Source organism: Aegilops tauschii, chromosome 5, assembly GCF_002575655.3.
Source record: "Aegilops tauschii subsp. strangulata cultivar AL8/78 chromosome 5, Aet v6.0, whole genome shotgun sequence".
Classification (NCBI taxonomy): Eukaryota; Viridiplantae; Streptophyta; class Magnoliopsida; order Poales; family Poaceae; genus Aegilops; species Aegilops tauschii.
Genome location: NC_053039.3, coordinates 474829838 through 474851437, shown reverse-complemented (window position 1 = coordinate 474851437; position 21600 = coordinate 474829838). Strand labels below are relative to the sequence as shown.

At 47.1% G+C, this 21600-nt stretch overlaps 2 protein-coding genes and 1 pseudogene across 2 annotated transcripts; 2 read left to right on the top strand and 1 right to left on the bottom strand.

Annotated features, from left to right (window-relative positions):
• Positions 1-8867: 8867 nt before the first annotated feature.
• LOC109743823 (BTB/POZ and MATH domain-containing protein 2-like) lies at positions 8868-10266 on the top strand (annotated as a pseudogene).
• Positions 10267-12022: 1756 nt separating this feature from the next.
• On the bottom strand, positions 12023-13205 carry LOC109743824 (two-component response regulator ORR41-like). Its single transcript, XM_020302909.4, has 4 exons — positions 13053-13205; positions 12778-12942; positions 12512-12631; positions 12023-12384 (listed from the first exon to the last, which is right to left on the bottom strand). The coding sequence occupies exons 1-4, from the start codon at positions 13104-13106 to the stop codon at positions 12331-12333; spliced, it is 393 nt and encodes a 130-aa protein (XP_020158498.1). The 5' UTR covers positions 13107-13205; the 3' UTR covers positions 12023-12330.
• A 1082-nt stretch (positions 13206-14287) lies between these two features.
• Positions 14288-15482, top strand: LOC109743825 (uncharacterized). Its single transcript, XM_020302910.1, has 4 exons — positions 14288-14362; positions 14667-14816; positions 15075-15103; positions 15188-15482. Exons 1-4 carry the CDS (start codon positions 14288-14290, stop codon positions 15480-15482), a joined length of 549 nt encoding a protein of 182 aa, XP_020158499.1.
• Positions 15483-21600: the final 6118 nt, after the last annotated feature.

The window sequence follows — 21600 nt, the reverse complement described above, 5'->3', positions numbered from 1 at the left end:
TGATGTGTATAAGGGTTGTGACAGACATCACTATAGTTAATCTAATTTTGTGTGTTGCTCGAAAGCTTGTATTCCTTCTGTGCGGCCGTTTTAATGTAATCTGAAAGTTTTCCAGTCGTCGGCTTCAGCCCCCTCATAGGAAGTACGGGGGTGTTCGGAAAAGCATTTAATCACTCTTTATCCAACGTCTTGCTCCGTGAAGGAGGTGATAATGCGGCGAACCAGGCAATCGGACTACAGGGCGTTAACACTTTCACTTAGCCATAGGAGTTTTATGGTGGGGCTATGACATAGCCCCTGGTATGTATACGGCGTATGGTGCCTTACATATTTTGATCTAAAAAAGATCCCTCGTATGACACGGAGAATCGCTAAAGATTCGAATAAGTCATCAAGTGGTTGACCAGCTCTCACCGCATCATGACAGTCAGTTTTCGGCTTTCTCTACTGAGGTGCTCATCTGGTTTAAGCCAGGGCACAATCGCAGTAGTTCTCCCTTTACTACCCTAGCCGATAGAGTGGAACGTAGGGTAGCAAGCACAGGAGCCGGGCAACCCAACTATTGACCCAAGACAATGATTCGGAACTGATGCATATAAGGCCAAACTTGCGACGCCGAAGTACGCTATAGAGTTGTTCAGACTTTTACTGGCAACTCATTTGTTCCCATACCGAGCCCCTGGCAGACTATGCCGAGGTGCATCTGTAAAGCAGCCGTTAAGGCCGTACTCATTGTTAAAAGAGTATGGAAGATTAGTTCGGATAAAGTATACTGGGAGTGGAGCAATATGCCAATGATAAATTCATATAAAAAACCACAAACCCGGCTATTTGACATGCTCGGGGTCGGGAACGGAGGAAACAAAGCATAGTACAGGCTCAAAAATAAAGAGTACGGTCTACAAAAAGTTGTTTTGAACCTCCTGTCGCACGTCTGCGCCGCCCATCCTCGGTGAGGGGAATCCTTAACGGAAGTAGCCCCCTTAGGTGAGTGTACGGATCCGAACTTCGAGAGAGTCCGTTGTAGGTGTTGTCCTTTTCGTCACCTGTTTTTAAGAGATAATAAAGAAATAAAAAAGAAAAGCAGATAAAAAACGTTACGGGAGTGCTTGCAGGTTTTCCGTATTGTGCTTCCGCCGATGCCCATGGTATCTTGAGTGCGTAGTGATGTACGCGCGGTGTAAATCTTGCTGGTACATGAGGTGGGTGGCGGAAGCCGAACTGCTATTTCCGTTCCGGGAGTGGTCGAACTTCGGAGGGAAACTGTTTCTGGTCTCTGGTGTTTGGCTGGTGAGCCGGTCCGTCGTCTTTATCGCCTGGTGGCCTCCTCCCTTTGTGTTCGGCGTTGAGCTTGCCTGCCTGGTTGAAGACCCAACAGTTTTTGTTGGTATGATTAGCTGGCTTATCAGGGTGGCCGTGGATCTGGCAAGGTCGGTCCAATATCCTGTCAACGGTGGATGGTTCGTCTTGGTTTGCCTTCACTGGCTTCTTCTGTTGACCGGGTTTTGTATTGTTAAATCCAGCGTTGACCGCTATGTCGCGTGATCTTTCATTGTTATTGCGACTGTTGTGTTCGGTTCGTCGTGGCTTGCCGTTGCCGTCTCGGATTTCGGAAGTGCCCAGGTCACCGGCATTGTTGCTTTTACGAGCGAGCCAGTTGTCTTCTCCCGCACAAAAGCGAGTCATTAGAGCGGTAAGGGCTGTCATGGATTTGGGTCCTTCCTGGCCGAGGTGACTGATACGTCTCCAACGTATCTATAATTTTTTATTGCTCCATGCTATATTATCTACTGTTTTGGACAATATTGGGCTTTATTATCCACTTTTATATTATTTTTGGGACTAACCTATTAACCGGAGGCCCAGCCCAGAATTGCTATTTTTTACCTATTTCAGAGTTTCGCAGAAAAGGAATATCAAACGGAGTCCAAACGGAATGAAACCTTCGGGAACATGATTTTTAGGAAGAATATGATCCAGGAGACTTGGACCCTACGTCAAGAAACAAAAGAGGAGGCCACGAGGTAGGGGGCCCGCCCCCCCCCCCCAGGGCGCGCCCTCCACCCTCGTGGGCCCCCTGTTGCTCCACCGATGTACTCCTTCCTCCTATATATACCTACGTACCCCCAAACGATCAGATATGGAGCCAAAAACCTAATTCCACCGCCGCAACCTTCTGTACCCACGAGATCCCATCTTGGGGCCTATTCCGGAGCTTCGCCGGAGGGGGCATCCATCACGGAGGGCTTCTACATCAACACCATAGCCTCTCCGATGAAGTGTGAGTAGTTTACATTAGACCTTCGGGTCCATAGTTAGTAGCTAGATGGTTTCTTCTCTCTTTTTGGATCTCAATACAATGTTCTCCCCCTCTCTCGTGGAGATCTATTCGATGTAATCTTCTTTTTGCGGTGTGTTTGTTGAGACCGATGAATTGTGGGTTTATGATCAAGATTATCTATGAACAATATTTGAATCTTCTCTGAATTCTTTTATGTATGATTGGTTATCTTTGCAAGTCTCTTCGAATTATCAGTTTGGTTTGGCCTACTAGATTGATCTTTCTTGCAATGGGAGAAGTGCTTAGCTTTGGGTTCAATCTTGCGGTGTCCTTTCCCAGTGACAGTAGGGGCAGCAAGGCACGTATTGTATTGTTGCCATCGAGGATAACAAGATGGGGTTTTTTTATCATATTGCATGAATTTATCCCTCTACATCATGTCATCTTGCTTAAGGCGTTACTCTGTTTTCATGAACTTAATACTCTAGATGCATGCTGGATAGCGGTCGATGAGTGGAGTAATAGTAGTAGATGCAGGCATGAGTCGGTCTACTTGTCTCGGACGTGATGCCTATATACATGATCATACCTAGATATTCTCATAACTATGCTCAATTCTGTCAATTGCTCAACAGTAATTCGTTCACCCACCGTAAAATACTTATGCTCTTGAGAGAAGCCACTAGTGAAACCTATGGCCCCCGGGTCTATCTTCATCATATTAATCTTCCAACACTTAGTTATTTCCTTTGTTTTTACTTTGCTTTTATTTTCCTTTGCATCTTTATCACAAAAATATTATCCTATCATATCTATCAGATCTCACTCTCGTAAGTGACCGTGAAGGGATTGACAACCCCTTATCGCGTTGGTTGCGAGGATTTATTTGTTTTGTGTAGGTATGAGGGACTCGCGCGTAGCCTCCTACTGGATTGATACCTTGGTTCTCAAAAACTGAGGGAAATACTTACGCTACTTTGCTGCATCACCCTTTCCCCTTCAAGGGAAAACCAACGCAGTGCTCAAGAGGTAGCAGTGACGTGCTAGCCATTCATCCCGGATGCTTTGTTTGAAGGCCGCGAGGGCTTCCGCGTCCGGACAGTCGATGATTTGGTTCTTTTTGACTAAGAACCTAGTCCAGAGCTCCCTGGCTGACTCGCCGGGCTGCTGGACAACATGACTTAAGTCGTCGACATCTGGCGGCCGGACATATGTTCCTTGGAAGTTGTCTCGAAAGGCGTCTTCCAAATCTTCCCAGCTGCCAATAGAATTTTCTGGCAAACTGTTTAGCCAGTACCGCGCTGGCCCTTTGAGCTTGAGAGGCAGGTATTTGATGGCATGAAGGTCGTCTCCGCGAGCCAAGTGGATATGGAGGAGGAAATCCTCAATCCATACCGCGGGATCTGTTGTTCCATCGTATGATTCGATGTTGATGGGTTTAAATCCGTCTGGAAACTCATGCTCCATTACCTCATCAGTGAAGCAGAGAGGGGGTGCGGCTCCTCTATGTTGGGCCACACTGTGAAGCACCTCCGGTGGATGCCATTTGCGGCTTTCGGACCGGGCATGGTCGGGTCTGTTGTGTCCGACTAAATGACCATCATCATCGATCGGGGCATATCCCCGCGGTCTGTACGTCGATCTTGTGCATCCTGCTCTACCCTCCAGGTCTTGGTGGATGTCACGAGTGTTCCCCCGAGCTATTTTGTTCTTGTTTTTATGGCCGGATGGGGTGGTACGGTGTTCTGCTTGGGCTACTGCTTTATCCGGACCGAACTGTGGTCGTCCTACCGCGTTATTCGATGGTGATACGGGCTCCAGCGCCCCGCACTTGGGGTGGCTTTTGTCTGGGCCGCTAAGGCCGTATTCTTCGGTGGCCAGGACCTCGGTCCATCTATCATTGAGCAAATCTTGGCTCGCTTGAAGCTGCAGCTGCTTCTTCCTTAGACTCCTTGCCATGGCTATTAGCCGGCGTTTAAAGCGCTCCTGCTCGAGAGGTTCCTCGGGCACAATGAAATCCTCGTTGCCGAGGCTCTCCTCTTCCTCGGAGAGTGGGAGATAATTACTATCCTCCGAGTCTCCATATATGACCTATTCATCAGGGCTATCTTGTCCGCTTTCCTGTTCCTCCTGTTCGGATCCTACCTCAACAGGGTCTTCGTTGTCCGGAGTGTTATCATCTCCGGTGCTAGTATTGTTTTCTCTTAGCGACGTGACTGAGAGCGGCGCCTGGGGCGCCGGTGTTCGGACTGTGTGTCGGGAGGTTTATCCTTAACTGGATCCTCCTTGTCATCGTCTAGATCGTTGTTGGGTGTGTCTACCATACATACGTCGTACCAGGAAGTGGTCGTCCCGTGTCTAGCGGATGGTAAGTTCTGGCCTTGCTCCTCATCGTCGTCCATACCGTCGATGTCTTCGGAGCAGGGGTCACGCGTGTTGGTTGGGTCTTCCATAGTGGCTATGAAGTGGGTGGCGCGTGGGAAGCAAAATTCCCCATCATCCACCGTAAGTTCGAACCGAATATAGTTCGGCGGCTATTCACCTACCAGGGATAGGTTTTTTAGTGAGTTTAGTACGTCGCCCATGGGCCAGTGTTGGAAGACGTTTGCGGCACTAAACTTGAAGATCGATAACCGATCGAGTTCGGTATCCGCGGACTCGCAGGGTTCGGAATTTGTCGCCGGAGACGAGTCCGGGGTTCCGTTGATGCAGATATCATATGAAGTAAAATCTGTGTGCGGCTCCAACGCCACGGGATCAGTAGCCTCCGTCATGGGGTTGAGGTTCCCATCTTCGGATGACTCGATCTGCTCCAGATCTAAGGCCGGAGTTGTTGCAGGAGCTATCTCATGGATGGGGCCCGATGACAGGTTTAAGCCATGCTCATCGGGGCGAAGGGGAGCGGTGGCCGCGGTCTCGAATCCGTTGAAGATCAAGTCTTCACGGATGTCCGCGTGTAGTTCAAGCTTCCGAATCTGACCTGATGGCCAGGGACGTAGCTATCGATCTGCTCCAGATGGCCGAGCGAGTTGGCCCGCAGTACGAAGCCACCGAATACGAAGATCTGTCCGGGGAGGAAGGTTTCTCCCTGGACAACATCATTACTGACGATCGAAGGGGCCATCGAGCCCTTTGCCGACGGCACAGTGGAACTCTCAATGAAAGCACAATGTCGGTGTCAAAACCGGCGGATCTCGGGTAGGGGGTCCCGAACTGTGCGTCTGGGATCGATGATAACAGGAGACGGGGGACACGATGTTTACCAAGGTTCGGGCCCTCTCTATGGAGGTAATACCCTACTTCCTGCTTGATTGATCTTGATGAATATGAGTATTACAAGAGTTAATCTACCACGAGATCGTAATGGCTAAACCCTAGAAGTCTAGCCTATGTGAATATGGTAATGTCCCTCTATCCGGACTACACTCTCCGGTTTATATAGACACCGGAGAGATCTAGGGTTACATGGAGTCGGTTACATAAGAAGGAATCTTCATGGTTGGTCGCCAAGCTTTCCTTCCACGCCAAGGAGAGTCCAATCCGGACACGGGTACAGTCTTCGGTCTTCATGTCTTCATAGCCCATCAGTCCGGCCCAAAGGATAACAGGCCGGACGCCCGAGGACCCCTTAGTCCAGGACTCCCTCAACAGGTTCACTTGAATATTATTCGTGTGGGTACGAGGGTCAATATGAATGTCCACGGTTCCGCTATTGATCATTGATCGGAAAGAGTTCCAGACATGTCTATACTTCACCAAGCCCACAGGGGTCGCACGTTTAAGGGTCATCGATCTGCTGAGTACTAGGTGGTTAGGAGCTTGAGAGAAAGTCACCAACAAAAATTTTGGAGACATTGAAAATGTTTCGGAGAGAAAACCGCGCCATCGGCACCTCCCGCCGCATGTGAGAGCCATCCAGCCGCGTTCGCCGGCAAGGAGAAGGTGAGTGAAAGGCGACGGAGAGAAATGGGGAGTGAGATGTGTTGTGTGCTGCGTAAGAGGATAAGGTCGTGCTCGAAATAAGTCGTTTGCACGAGGACAATAACTGAGTGAACGATGACTTCAGCTAACGTGGCGACCCTCAACCGCTTTAGCATTCGTGTTTGCCATTAGACGGCCAGTGGGTCGTTCGTTAAGATTCGCCAAAAAACTGATGTCAGCTAGTTAACATTTTTCAAAACATTTCACCATTTATATATGGTAGAGTTGTAGACAAATTTTTCTTTGAGGAAAGTAGAGATCTAGACATTGATACTGGACATTACCCGGGACCGATCACATGGTTTTGCAGCCAGGAAAAACTTTGGTTAGAGCATCTCCAACAATAGCCCAACGTGCCGCGCGCTAAAAACTACTTTGCTGCGTGCTCATCGTCTGGTTTGACGCAGCGGGCAGTGCTGACTCTAGCAGCCGCGCTAAAATGCAGCGCGCGACCCTCGCACAAACAACATATGCGCTCCAAACACAAGAAAAAGATCAAACACAAACAAAATAAATCAACAATAAATAGTTCAATTTCGTTATTACAACTCAAACAAATAGTTTATCGTTCAATACAACAAATAGTTCAACAATACAACATCAAACACACAAAACATGATGCTCTTTGTCGGCCATTCCAAGCCCACCACTCCTCAATGAGATCCTTCTAAAGATCATCATGCGCGGCGGGACGTCGAATGGCAATGATAGGAGGCAACAAAACGGGCCACCCTTTCAGCCCTCCGCCGCACTCGCAGGGGATGTCCCAAGAGCTCATAGCCTCATACTGAGAGTAGTCTACGTCTTGGCCACGCTCATTCTCGATGATCATGTTGTGCATGATCACACAAGCGTGCATGATGTACCAAAGCATCTTTTGATCCTAAAATCTAGCCGGTCCTCTCACAATAGAAAATTGGGCTTGCAAAATCGCAAAAGCTCTCTCCACATCTTCTCTAGCCGCCGCCTGAGCATTGTGGAAATCAAGATTTTTCTTACCTTCTGGTTTTTCAACGGCTTCACAAATGTTTGCCACTTTGGGTAGATGCCATCCGCAAGATAGTAGTTGTAGTTGTATGTACGACCATTTGCTACAAACTGCACCGGTGGCAGATTGCCATTTGCAATCTTATTTATCAGTGGTGACCAGTTGACAACATTGATGTCATTCAAAGATCCATGCATTCCAAAGAAAGCATGCCAAATCCAAGTCTCTTGATCGGCCACCGCTTCAAGGATTATAGTGGAACCCTTTTTTGGCCGGGAATTGCCCATGCCATGCCTTTGGACAATTCTTCCAACTCCAATGCATGCAATCTATTGAGCCAAGCATACCTGGGAAGCCGCGAGCTTGGTTCATCTCCAATAGCCTTACGGCGTCTTCAGCATTGGGAGATCTCAAATACTCCTGGCCAAACACTTGCACAATTCCGACTGCGAAGCGCTTGACACACATGATGGCTTGGCTCTCACCCATGGCCAAGTGATCATCAACTAGATTATCCTGGATACCGTATGCCAACATACGCAAAGCGGCTGTCACCTTCTGAAAGGTGCTATGCCCGAGCTCTCCGGCGGTATTCCTCCTTTGCTGAAAAAACCGGTCATGGCTCGCTAGTTTCTCTGCAATGCGCCTGAACAACTCGGTGCTCATCCTAAACCGGGGACGAAAGTACGACTCCGGGTATGTGGGATTCTCCATAAAATAGTGCCTCATCAATCTGTTATGGGCATCGATCCTATCCCTCCAAATTTTCTGCCGACTCATAACCGAACCACCGTGCTTCGGTTTTTTATTGATGTGCATAGCTAGGATCATTGCAAGATCCTCCTCCTCTTTCATATTAAATTCTTCTTCAGAAGAATCATATGACGAACTCATCTACAATGTTCAATATAAACTAGGCTATAAAAACTACAATCAACATGCACCAAATTCATGAAGTTTGAGCAATACATACCTTGCGGGCATTTTGTCGAACACCTTGCGGGCGCCGAGCGGCAGTGAGCGGCCGGGCGCTGTTCGTCGGAGGACTGCCGCGCGCGAGGGGCAGCTGTGACTAGAGGGAGACGGATGAAGCTGCCGCGGCGCGGGGATTGGCCGGGGAAGCGCCGGAACGGTCGCCGGAATAAATGTGGTGGTGCGGGCGGTGGCGGCGCCGCGGCTAGATGGGGTAGGTGGAGTTGCGAGCGAGCGCTCGAGAGTCCAGCGCGCGGGAGCGGGCGCAGCAAATAAGCGGCGCGCGATGGCGTTTCGGTCCGCGCACTGAACTAGATATGCCGCGCGCGCGGTTTTTACGCCTCCGCTGGAATTCCCGGAGCGATAGCGCGTGCACTAAAAACACTGATTTTTCAGTGCGGCGCTTATATAGCGCGGCTGTTGGAGATGCTCTTACCTTACGACAAGTGGTGGAGTATAACACGTGTTTCTTTGTCGAAGATGGTTTTCCTTTTCTGGCACGTAGTACATGCATGGGCGTCGGATCTGCACCGTATACGCGGCCTGTGTCCGCGGCGGAGTCCACCCAAAACCCGGTCATAAAACAAAACCCTCGCCTTGACACCGTCGCCACCACGACCGGCCGAACCGATCACGCCGTACATAATGCCGACCTCCTCGCACGACGGCGGCGACGGCCTCCCCTGCGTATCCGCTTCCTCCATCGTTGCTAGCGCCGTGTGCGGCTACCACTTGCTCAAGATCTCCGGCTACTCACGCACCCAGGAGGTTCCCAACGGCGATTGGATCGACTGTTGCCCGTTCCAGGTGGGAGGCCGCAAATGGCATGTGCGTTACTATCCCAACGGGGAGACCTCCAAGGACGTCGACTATATCCCTCTTTCTCCTCTTCGATGATACCGTCGCGGAGGCGGAGGCCGTGAAGGCACAAGCCACGTTCAGCTTACTCGACCAACATGGGAATCCTGTGCCTCTCTATACCCAGCATACCCTCACGAATAATTACGCTGTGAATAAAATGTGGGGATATGATAAGTTTATCAAAAGGGAAGAATTGGAGAAATCAGAGCATCTCAAGGACGATTCCTTCACTGTCAAGGTCGACGTCGCTATGCTGGGGTCCTTCCACGGGCAGGAGACGCCATCCATCGTGGTACCATCGTCTGACTTGCATCGGCACTTGGGGGATCTCCTGACAAGCAAAGCAGGCGCCGATGTCGAATTCCTAGTGGGCGGGGAGACGTTCTCGGCGCACCGGTACGTGCTCGCGGCGCGCTCTCCTGTTTTCAGAGCAGAGTTCTTTGGTTCCATGGAGGAGAGCACCACCAAAAATGCCATACGTATAGATGACATGGAGGCACAAGTGTTCAGTGCTCTGCTTACTTTCATGTACACGGACGCGTTGCCGGATATGAAGCAGGAAGAAGAATACAACATGGCTCAGCATTTGCTTGTTGCAGCGGACAGGTATGATTTGGCGAGGCTGAAGCTTATTTGTGAACATAAACTGAGCAATCATATGAATAGGAGCTCCGTGGCGGCCATCGTGACGTTGGCGGAGCGGCACCACTGCCATGGGCTCAAGAAAGCATGTTTGGTATTCCTCAGCTCGTCAGGGAATCTGAATGCGCTCATCGAGTCTGAAGGCCTTGATTTTTTAACCAAGTACTGCCCCGGTCTTTTGAAGGATCTCCTCTTGTCCAAGATTGTAGCCTGATTCATGCCAGGTGCAATTCTGTCCAGAATCTTACTCCTATTTGTAGTCATTTTTCTCACAATGATGCGATGTACCTCAGTCTCTTTTTTGTTTGGGCACTGTGTCTTTTATGAAAAATTATTAACGGCATGACTCTGTCCAAGATGTTGCTGGAATTATTAACCAAGAACTAGGTGCGCTAATTAGATGGAAGTTCAGTTCAGAAGATACAAGTCTTTTCAGCTAGTACTCCTCTATTATAGTCCCTCTGTCCCATAATATAAGAGCATTTTTTACACTCTTGTATTATGGAACGGAGGGAGTATTTGTCTTCATTGCTTCGTAGAATTGCTGAGAGTATTGCGAGCTTTTACTGTACTGCTTCCTGACTTCTGTTCTGGCATCCTCTGTTCACTATATTTAAGCAGGTTTGGGTAGACTGGTTCTGTTGAAATGTTGGGTTGTGGTTTTGGGAACTACTGCTTATACATTTGAATTGTTTTGGCTTCATAACTCCGCTCAAGTCCATAGAGGGTATACATTTTCCTTTTCGAGTCCAGGGTTTTGTTGTATATAAAATTGGTATTCCCTCCAATCCATATTAATTGACGCAACCAATGCCAATTAATTTGGATCGGAGGGAGCATTTGAAAAATGCATATACAAATTTCTTATGGCTATAGTTACTAGTTATTACTACCTTTGTTCCTAAATATTAGAATTTTTTGCAGTTCAATAGGAATGGAGAGTGTACTCCCTCCGTCCGAAAAAGCTTGTCCCTCAAGCTTTTTCGGACGGAGGGAGTACTTGGTAGTGAAGATATTTTCACATAGTAGTCATTGCCGTAGTAGTGTTCATATGTCCAGTAAAAAAAAATGGAGTGACTATGGGGTGAGTTGCCTCCTCCTGAGACACCGGCCATCTGCAGCCTCGGTGTTGTGCCTCATCTCCTCTTTTATTTCTTCCATGAATTGACTGACCGAATTCAAAATTATGACAACTTGGGTTTAACTATTGTGTAAAACAAGAGCGACGCTGCCGTCTGCAGCCTTGGTGTTGTGCCTCGTCTCCTCTTTATTTCTTACATGAATCGACTGACCCGATTCAAAATTCAGACAACTTGGGTTTTTAGCTATTGCGTAAAACAAGAGGTAATGTTCATATGAAGCCATAACGAAGGTTAATTATGAAGTTCGCTTCCGCCAAAGCTACAATTCCAAAAGAGTTGCAGATTTTGTAACCCCAAGCTAGGTAATTATTATGGGAAAGGTGTGACAGCTCCCGGGTGCAGGGGCACCCTCATGAACAGTAACTTAAAAACAGTATGAAAAAAATCGAAACAATCTGAAATTTTGGGGGATCAAATATGATCAAACTTTTGATGTTCTTGCAAATTTTCAGCCAGAAATAACACTCAAGGAGCCCTCACAAAAAAAATGACTGCTCAAAAGTAAACATAACTTTGAACACTGATTTTGTTTTTTTTTGTGAGGGCTCCATGAATGTTTTTTGATGCTAAAACTTTTTTTTTGCGCGGGGGGGGGGGGGGGGGGGGGGGGGGGGGGGGCATATCTTTTTTTTTGCGGGGATGATGCTAAAACTTTGCATGAACGTTGAATGTTTGATCATATTTGATCCCCCAAAGTTTCAGATTTGTTTTATTCTTTTTCCATATTGTTTTGAATTTACTGTTCATGAGGGTGCCCGTGCACCCGAGGGCTGAAAGTCCAGTCTCAATTATTATTATTTTCTTATATATATTTATTATATATATCCTTCGTATCATTAGTTCTAACCCCTAAGTATAAAAAAATTGTTTGCAAAAAGATAGCTGTATGTTCTGTGTATGTGGGTCAGAAATAAGGATCCAGGACTGAAGTCATGGCAATCACACAAAGTTCAGATATATAACGACCCACAAGGCCCATTAACGAAATAGACCAACCAATAAGCCCACCATATCTTAACATCGAAAGAAGAAAAGGACCACCACATACCAGGCTTGCGATTTTACAAGTCCAAACGATTATCTCCCGGAGTACAATCAATATGTCATTCACTAATATCCATACACTACATTTACATGGGCGAAGCAAGGAGGAAGTAATAGCATTAAGTTAATCCATTCACTAATAATCCATACACTATATTTACATGAGCGAAGCAAGGAGGAAGTAATAGCATTGAGTTAATCAATTCACTAATAACCCATACACTATATTTACATGAGCAAACAAGGAGGAAATAATAGCACTAATCCATTCATCACTGATAATCCATACACTATATTTACATGAGCGAAGCAAAAAAGGACATAAATAGCACGAATCCATGTACCGGAAGAAGGAGAAGTGGAGAACCATGAAGTCCTGAACCAAGCTAAGTAGATTCTACTGTACTGACTAATGGCCGCTACGCAAGCCCGAACTTGGAGAGAATGTGGCTCAGCTTCTCCTTGGTCAGCGGCTGCATGCATGGGTGCGTGCATCAGCAAACGGTCAGAGCGAGAGTCATGGGCGTTGGGTACGCGCATCAGGATTCATTCAGGAGTAAAACACGATTGATCAGGCGGATTGGATGGACCGGCATGCACCTTGGGCGTGAAGTCGTCGGCGCCGGCGGCGATGAAGGCCTGGACGTCCGACGGGAGGCTGTCGCTCGACACGGCGACGATGGTCGTGGTCACCCCCATGGCCCGGATCTGCCTCGTCGCCTGCATGCACGCACGCACGCACGCACGCGCGTGGCCGGCGGTGCCACACCCACACGTACTCATCAGGCGGACTGGGTTGATGGCGAGGCGAACACACGCACACAGAAGCGGAAGCCATGTCGAGTGTCTGACGCGGGTGTATATACCTCGTGGCCGTCCATGATCGGCATCTGCTTGTCCGTGAGGATGAGGTCGTACGCGCCGGCGCCGGCGCCTCCGACGCGCTCCCGCACGCGCCGCACAGCCTCGGCGCCGTTCTCCGCCTCGTCCGCCTCCACGCCGGCCGCCCTCAGCACCGCTCTCGCCACAACCTGCCGTTCCAACATGTATGATCAGCTGAACAAACATCACGTACACACTACTGGACCGCCTGTCTACTCTCCGACATGAATCAGTTGAGGAACAAATTAGGATGACGTACCCTGTGGATCTCCTCGTCCTCCACCAGGAGCACCCTGATCCTCCTCCGATCCATTGTCCCTGTGTGTGTGTGTGTGTGTGTGTGTGTGTGGGCGCGCGCGCGCGCGTGTGTGTGTGCGTACAGTAACTCACTTCCCTGCAGAAACACACTACTCGATCGGAGTAGTGATTATATGACGAGTGCCGTGGGAGGTCGATGGTTGGATGGAGCACACAGATGACGGATCACGGGGTATCTCCGGGACGTTTACATTACACGGAGTTGCATGGGTTGTAAATCTACACGCCATCTGCCGGTGCCTGGCCTCTTTTCGGCAAGAATCTGTACGATCGTAACCACTACCGCCCCGCACCCGGTGTTAACTAGTCCCACGCATGCTACTACTCTCCTCACGGCCGGCCGGTAACAGTAACACTACACGTACTACGTACGTAGCTAAATGCCTGATAAAGTAAACAACAATGACCCGGCCGTACGTGCGTGTGTACTTGCGTGCAAGTGAACGGCGCGCGCTAGCTGCAATAATTGGCAGGAGCAGTCCAGGCGCGCGCACATGCATGACATGGTTGCCGATCATTGCTGTGTCCGTGAACAAACCACTTTGAGCATCGAGTGGTGTAGGGATTGGGCTCGCCGATCATTGCTTATGTGTATGTGGCTGCTCGCCCGGACTCGTGCAAAGAAGCAGCCGCTAGCTTAATTATTAATCTGCCGGGCCGATCCAGTAGCGTACGTACGTGAATTATTTCGTCGAGCAGGATATGCTCAATCTTAATTGGCTTGGGCCAACTGTCCGGACGTACTTGCGTACTGATCGTGTAGATTCGGCAGCGCACCTCGGTGTTCTCTTGATTCGAAGTAGTAAATAGCATAAAACTACTAGTTTACAGGCTAGGGTTTCAAAAAACTACTGGATTTTAATTTTTTTCAAAAAACTATCAAACGAGCGGTCGGCTGTTTCAAAAAACTCAAAACCCCAGTCACTAGCGTTTTAACCGTTTTCCTGACGTGATGGACCCACCGGTCAGGCCACGTGGCCACGCGCACTCACGGCGCAGCCGTTGACGGCCGTTAGCCCGACCGGTCGGTCGGAACAAGGGTAAATACCCCACCGTCGGTCGGGCCGCACCCTGCTCGCTCACTCTGCTCGCTCACTCTCCCACTCCCCTGCTCCAGTACGAGCTCGCCGCCGCTCGCCGTCTTCGAGGCCGGCCGCCGTCGACCTCCTTGCCGCCATGCCTTCCTGGAACGATGAGGAAAGGGGCTCTGACGATGACTGCGAGGTCGTCAGCATGGACATGGGACTTATGGTAAGTTTTTCCTTGCCACCTAGGGTTAGGGTTAGGGTTAGGGTTAAATGCTAGTAGGCCTAGGCTACAACCATGGATCTTGCTTAGTTTAGGGTTGTTGTTGTCTCTGTGATATGGTTGTTGATTAATGAGGGTGGGGGTTGGTTATAGGATTGAGCTAACTTAGGGTTCATCTATGTACAGTGTTAGGGTTCTTGCTGATTTGGTGATTTGTTGAGTGTTTAGGGTTAATGAATAGTGCAAGTTGATTGTGCTTTTGAGTGGTGATTGAAACCAGTGTTCTTTTGCGGTTTTTTGGTTGCAGGAGGAACCAGACACCATTGTGGAGCTCCTTTTCTGTGGCCAACTTGAGCTTGCTGAACCCAAGTGTATTCTGCACCACAGGAGGCCTGTTAAGCGTGTTGCTTTTGAAGGCATAATAACAGGAAGGCGTTTCTATGGCTGCCCAGTCCAGGTTAGATGTCAATTAAGTTTGTTACATATGGATGTTCACTGGCCTCACATGATGCAGCAGTTTGTTACTGATATCAACTAGTTGTTATTTCACTTATGTTTTTCTTTGTTACTTTGCAAACTTAATCATGGCATTGTAATAACTTATCATATCTCATTTATGTTATTCATTGTTAGAAAATTTCAAGTTAAGCATGGCATTGGCATTGAAATAAGCTACTACTCCACTTGTAATAACTTATCACATTTACAAATGCAGGAAAATGGTGTGAATTGTGGTGTTGAAGAGTGGGTTGATGGGCCTTGGCCTCCTGTTCTTCAGAGATGTTTGTGCAAGCTATGGGAAATGTTCCATGAGCAGAACCTATGAAGGGTACTTGACAAGGAGAAGTTTGAGAAGGAGTTGGCCAAGGTTAAGAGTGAACATGAAAGGGAGTTGGCCAAGCTTAAGATTGAAAATGACAAGCTTTGCATTGAGTACACCAAGCTTGTTGATGATGTATCCAAGATGTTTGATAGGCAGGATGGTCGGGTGGAGAAGGTGAACCAGAAACAAGTGGAGGTGGAAGAACTTGAGAAGAAGAAGAACGAGGTAGAGGAGAAAGCTAGCTTGGAGGTGCAGATGGAAAAGCTTAAACTTGCAAATGAGCAGAGGTGCATTTTGTAGAGCCAAGCTGATATCATCAAGAACACCAGGAAGGCTATGAAGGATGTTGAAGTTAACAAAGATCTTCTTAAGTAGAAGTCAAAGCTTGAGCAAGTTGTTGCTGAGCTGCTGAAAGATGGGTATGGCAGCAAGGAGAAGTTGGAGCAAATCAAGGTCATCCTTGAGTCATGAAGTTGCTGTGAAATGTTGGTGAAGTACATCCAAGGCCTATATATAAGGATGTGGCCTAACTGTCTCAAGTGATTATATGGGTGTACATTTTCGGGAAATGTGAAGTTAACCTAGGGTTTGGCACTTCATTTGAACTTTAGTGTCTTATGTAAGAACCATATTTGCTATGTTCTTAAGTATGTTGTAATGGATCTCCAATGCTATGGTATTAAGTAGTAAGTGTTGTAATGGATCTTATATGCTGTTGGCCACTTGTCTCTATTAATCTTCTATGTTATCTGTATATTTATGTATAGTGGTGTTGGGCTCAGTGGGCGCAGGTAGAGGGAAGAGGTGGCCGCCCAGGATGAGCAGGAGCAAGAGTACAACCGCCGGCTCTCCGATAAGGTGCTGGAGAAGTGCAATGATGAAGAGCTTGAGCTTGTTTTCCCTGGTGGCAGGGGAAGGAGCTTCATGCAGATCATTGCTTGGGCGAGGAGAAGAGTAGTCATGGCTCCTCATCCAGCTACTAGGGCAAAGTGGGCTCGTTTCTTCCAGCGTTATGACTGATCTGTTTTCTCTATGTATCTATCTATCTATCTATCTTCCTATCTATCTATAAGTGGTGTTCTTTGTAAGATCTGGATCAGAATCAATATGTATGGTACTATGTGCTACTCTGAATTTATTTATGAATATCTCTATGTATGCTACTCTGAATCTGTGTGTGCTACTCTGAATCAATATGAATATGAATATCTCTGAATCAAATGAACTCAAGTTCACACTTCACAGTTCAAATGATTGAATATCTCTGAAAGCATAGCAGTTCAAATGAACTCAAGTTCAAACACAAACAAATAGCAGTTCAAATGAACTCAAGTTCAGACACAGACAAGCACATATGACAGTATAGTTATTACAAACCATAGCAGTTCAACCTAAAGACACAAACAGTCTTTCCAGCAATATTTGTTCAGATACAGACATGCTAGCTAGTTACCACTAGCATAAAAATAGTCTTTCAGCCTCCCACTTGGCTTCCTGATCCTCTTTGACCCAAGCTGGACAACAGTTGAAGTTGATTGCCTTCGTGCAATGAAAGTTCTTCTCTGGGCACTTGCAGACCTGGTGTTCTTTGTTGGATATGTTGTAGATGATATGGTCTTCTTAGCAGGAGAAGAAGTGTTGCTGCTTTTCTTTCTACCTGATGTTGTTGCTGGTGCTGGAGAAGTGTTAGTCCTGCTCCTCTTAGCTGGTCCTTGTGCTGTTGCTGTTGCTGGTGCCACCCTTTTATTTGACCTAGGAGTAGCAACTGGACCTGGTGAAGGTGCAGAAGTTGTAACTCTTGCTGGTGGGTACTCTTGGAGGCCTCTGAGCATTTGTAGCCATAGAAGAACCGGCTTGAGAGTAATTTTCTCTATTTTCCTACACAATTAAGAAACATTGTAAGAAATGATACAATAAACAATGAAATGAAAGAATGAAATGAAACGTTGCCTCAAATGACCTGGTGCTTGTTCATCCTCATCTGAAACTTAGGCTTCAAAGGGTCACCACAATTGTTGAACCTATGGCCTTGCTTCTTGCAGTTGCTACATGTCACAGTACCAATTCTTGAGGTGTCCTTTTTTGCTGGCACCTCAAATATACCTTTCCTCCTGGCAGTTTGCTTTTTCCCCTTCTTTTCTTTGAACATTGGTGGAGATATGTCATCTCCAGGTGTATGAGGCCAGTGGTCAGGACCTGGAACTGGGAAAATGATATGCTTGTATGTTTCACAGTACATGGGCTTTTTAAAGAAATCATTGACAAAGTCTTCAGGATGTAGCTTCGCTTTCTGCATTGCAGCTATGGCATGACTGCAAGGCACAGCTGTCATGTCCCACCTCCTACAGTCACATGTATAGTTGTTCAAGCTAACACAATATGTGTTCTCAGAACTACTAGTCACTTGCGAGATGCCTAGACCTGCCATGTATGCTTCACAATACTTAGCCCACTTCTTGCCTTCTTTTAAAATTTCTGAGTAGGTTGGTGTGATCTCCCATATGCATGACTCTATTTTCTCTCTGATTTTCTAAAACTTGATCATCAACTTTGTTCTTATGCCCTCCAACATAGTCCTGATTGACTTGTTCCTAACATCCAATATCATCCTGTTGGAAACTTCACTTAGGTTGTTAACAACCAAGTCAGTTTTGCAAATAGTATCCATTTTATATCTTGCCCATGTATGGTATGGTATCTGTGACAACCACTGCCAAGCCTCAAAACTTTCTTTCTTCAAATTTTCCATCCTTTTATCATGACCATTCTTAGTGAAGAATAGGCAGCTTGATCTAAGTGTTTCTTGAGTTCCTCCCCTCTAAAACCAGCAGATTGCAAGTTGGCATATATATGTCTAAGACAAAACCTCTGTGGGGAGTCAGGGAATACATCATTGATTGCATTCAACAATCCTTGTTAAGCATGATGGCTTAGAATGATGGGTATGTATGATGGTAAGTTTAAAGTGTGGTGGTCATGAGTAGTGGAGCACATACCTTTTGCATGTCAGACATAATTGTGTACTTGCCAAACTTGTTCCCACTTCCAATAATAGTTCTCAGCTGTGTGAGAAACCATGTCCAGCTATCTGTCTCTTCCTTATCAACAACACCAAAGGCTATGGGGAAGATGTTGTTCTTCCCATCCCTCCCTGTAGCTGCCAATATCTGATGTCCAGTGCTGAGCTTGATGAAGCAACCATCTAAACCTGAAGATATGATCACATTAGTTGTAAATAACATGAATGCAACAATCTTAGATATATGTGTAAGGACCATGTACCTATAAATGGCCTGCATCCATTTAGAAAGCCCTCATTGCATGCAAAAAGATAGTAGAACATGTAGTGAAACCTGGGGGTAGGAGCTGGATTTTCTAGGTCTTCTTTTGTTGTCACTATGCATCTACTGCCTGGATTAGTATCTAGCACACACTGTAGATAGTCCCTTAGTCTGTGATATTAGAGTTTGTGATCTGCTTGCACAACTTCAACTGCTTGCTTCCTTGCCCTATATGCCAAGCTTTTAGGCACATGAACGCCAAATGTTTTCTTTGTGTATGTCATAATTGTCTCAACACCAGCTCCAGGGTTTGATCTAATGGTATCCTCACAAACCTTGGCAACCCAATTGACTGTAACCTTGGTGCTCTCTCCACTTGCTCCACAAGTGTGATCCAAATTCATCTTCTTGATGCTGAAAGTTGACTCATTAGCTATTCTAGAGGCCACTATGTAAAACTCACAACCTTGCTTTCTATCAGAGCACCAATCAATAACCCTAGTTGGTTCATTTCTGTGATACTCAAAATTCCTAAGTGTCCTTACATGGAAATTTCTTAGTGCTTCTTTGAACTCCACAACATTTAGGAAGCACAAATGCAATGCAAAATGCTCATGTGCATTAGGGAGTGATGGATCATACCATCTCCTCTCCTTCCTCTTCTTCAACCTTCTCTTCCTACCAGAAGGCAACCTTGGAACTTACTCTTCATCACTAAGGCCAAAATCACCTGGAAAGCAGTATTCATCAGGTTCAGGCACAAAATCTTCAAACTTGGTGTGTTCAGGCTCACTGTGTGACTTGCTAGTTGGGCCTGGTTTTCTGACAGGCTTAAGCTTCTTTGCTCCTTTCTTTGGTACAACTGAAGGTTCTTCATGTTCAGAAAGGATTTGGTCTTCCTCCCAAAACTCAGAAGGTTCTGAGTTTGCTCCACAATAGTGCTCTGCAGTACCTTCCTCTTCCCTATGCTTATGGCTTGTCCCTATGCCAGCCTCATCTTCACCCCTAGACCAAGCTTGGTATGATATTTTCTGCCCTCTGTAATCACCCCTAAAAAAACTCAAAATCTGAAGAAGATTTGTCCATCTCATCTTCATCTTCATCTTCATCATCTTCTACTTCTACTTCTACATCTTCTTCTTCTTCCACAACATTTTTCCCTTTGTTGAAATTACAACTCTGTTGTGTGTTAAGATAGGGCTCCTCAGGGATTACTGGTGGCAAAGTTGCATTATGGAGTGGATACAGCACACCTTCTTGGGAAACACTATAAACAACTTGCTCACCAACATTACTAATGGGAATCTGTTCCTCAAGCGAGATGTGCTCCATATTAACATCTGCTGGGCTTGGATCAGTAGCTTTTCTGACAGTGATGTTCAGGAGCTTCTTATCAACAAAAAAGTCAAGCATTTCCTCTAATGCCCCTCCAAGCCCTTTCCCTCTTCCTTTACATAAGTCAGAAAAGCATCCATTCCATACCCCTCCAACTCAACTAGTGCTAATATGGTCAGATAACTGATATCTGAAGAAATTGAATACTTTCTCTCCATATTATCTGTTCCTTGAAAATGTAGCCTCATGTCCCAAATCCCATCATCTAAGCTGTAGGAGATTAAATTTACTAACAATTATTTTTCAAATAACTGAAACTTAAAGCAATAACCAAATGCACTGAACATTACTAAAAAGGAACTAATTACATTGACATATACAAAAAAATGCAGTAGCATGCCAAGAAACAATTACACTGCTCATTCGCAATACTGCACTATCTTCTAACCCTAATTAAAGTACTTGTTTCCTAACAAAAACTATCATCTTCTAACCCTAAATTGGAACTAAAAGCATGAATGGTACTGAAATTTCTTACCTCACTCCACCAAACGACGACGCCCACCTGTGGACGCCATCTGGATCCGTGTGGATGCACTTCGCCACTGCCCTAGCCGTGCGGACTGCCGAATCTACCTGAGCCTCGGGCGGTGATGGCCGCGGCAACCGCTGTGTCGGGTAGCTCGTGTTGGGGAACGTAGTAATTTCAAAAAAATCCTACGCACATGCAAGATCATGGTGATGCATAGCAACGAGAGGGAAGAGTGTTGTCCACGTACCCTCGTAGACCGAAAGCGGAAGCGTTAGCACAACGCGGTTGATGTAGTCGTACGTCTTCACGATCCGACCGATCAAGTACCAAACGCACGGCACCTCCGAGTTCAGCACATGTTCAGCCCGATGACGTCCCTCGAACTCCGATCCAGCCGAGTGTTGAGGGAGAGTTTCGTCAGCACGACGGTGTGGTGACGATGAAGATGTTCTACCGACGCAGGGCTTCGCCTAAGCACCGCTACAGTATTATCGAGGTGGACTATGGTGGAGGGGGGCACCGCACACGGCTAAAAGATCAAACGATCAATTGTTGTGTCTCTAGGGTACCCCCCTGCCCCCGTATATAAAGGAGCAAGGGGGAGAGGTGCGGCCGGCCAGGAGGGGCGCGCCAGGAGGAGTCCTACTCCCACCGGGAGTACGACTCCCTCCCTTTTCCTTGTTGGACTAGGAGTGGAGGGGGACAGAGGAGGGAAAGAGGAAGGAAAGGGGGGACGCCGCCCCCCTCTCCTTGTCCTATTCGGACTAGGGGGGAGGGGCGCGCGGCCCTGCCCTGGCCGCCTCTCCTCTCTTCCACTAAGGCCCACTATGGCCCATTAAGCCCCCGGGGGGTTCCGGTAACCTCCCGGTACTCCGGTAAAATCCCGATTTCACCCGGAACACTTCCGATATCCAAACATAGGCTTCCAATATATCGATCTTCATGTCTCGACCATTTCGAGACTCCTCGTCATGTACGTGATCACATGCGGGACTCCGAACAACCTTCGGTACATCAAAACATATTAACTCATAATATAACTGTCATCGAAACTTTAAGCGTGCGGACCCTACGGGTTCGAGAACTATGTAGACATGACCGAGACACGTCTCTGGTCAACAACCAATAGCGGAACCAGGATGCTCATATTGGCTCCCACATATTCTACGAAGATCTTTATCGGTCAGACCGCATAACAACATACCTTGTTCCCTTTGTCATCGGTATGTTACTTGCCCGAGATTCGATCGTCGGTATCTCAATACCTAGT

What these genes read in the sequence shown, in the direction of transcription:
- LOC109743824 (XM_020302909.4), bottom strand. Translation starts at nt 13,106, where the DNA reads ATGGATCGGAGGAGGATCAGGGTGCTCCTGGTGGAGGACGAGGAGATC. An exon ending in CGATCATGGACGGCCACGAG is followed by an intron (nt 12,632 to 12,777) that starts GTATATACACCC and finishes GCGTGCATGCAG; the next exon opens with GCGACGAGGCAGATCCGGGC. An exon ending in CCGACGACTTCACGCCCAAG is followed by an intron (nt 12,385 to 12,511) that starts GTGCATGCCGGT and finishes CCATGCATGCAG; the next exon opens with CCGCTGACCAAGGAGAAGCT.
- LOC109743825 (XM_020302910.1), top strand. Translation starts at nt 14,288, where the DNA reads ATGCCTTCCTGGAACGATGAGGAAAGGGGCTCTGACGATGACTGCGAG. An exon ending in GCATGGACATGGGACTTATG is followed by an intron (nt 14,363 to 14,666) that starts GTAAGTTTTTCC and finishes TTTTGGTTGCAG; the next exon opens with GAGGAACCAGACACCATTGT. An exon ending in GTGAATTGTGGTGTTGAAGA is followed by an intron (nt 15,104 to 15,187) that starts GTGGGTTGATGG and finishes GAACCTATGAAG; the next exon opens with GGTACTTGACAAGGAGAAGT.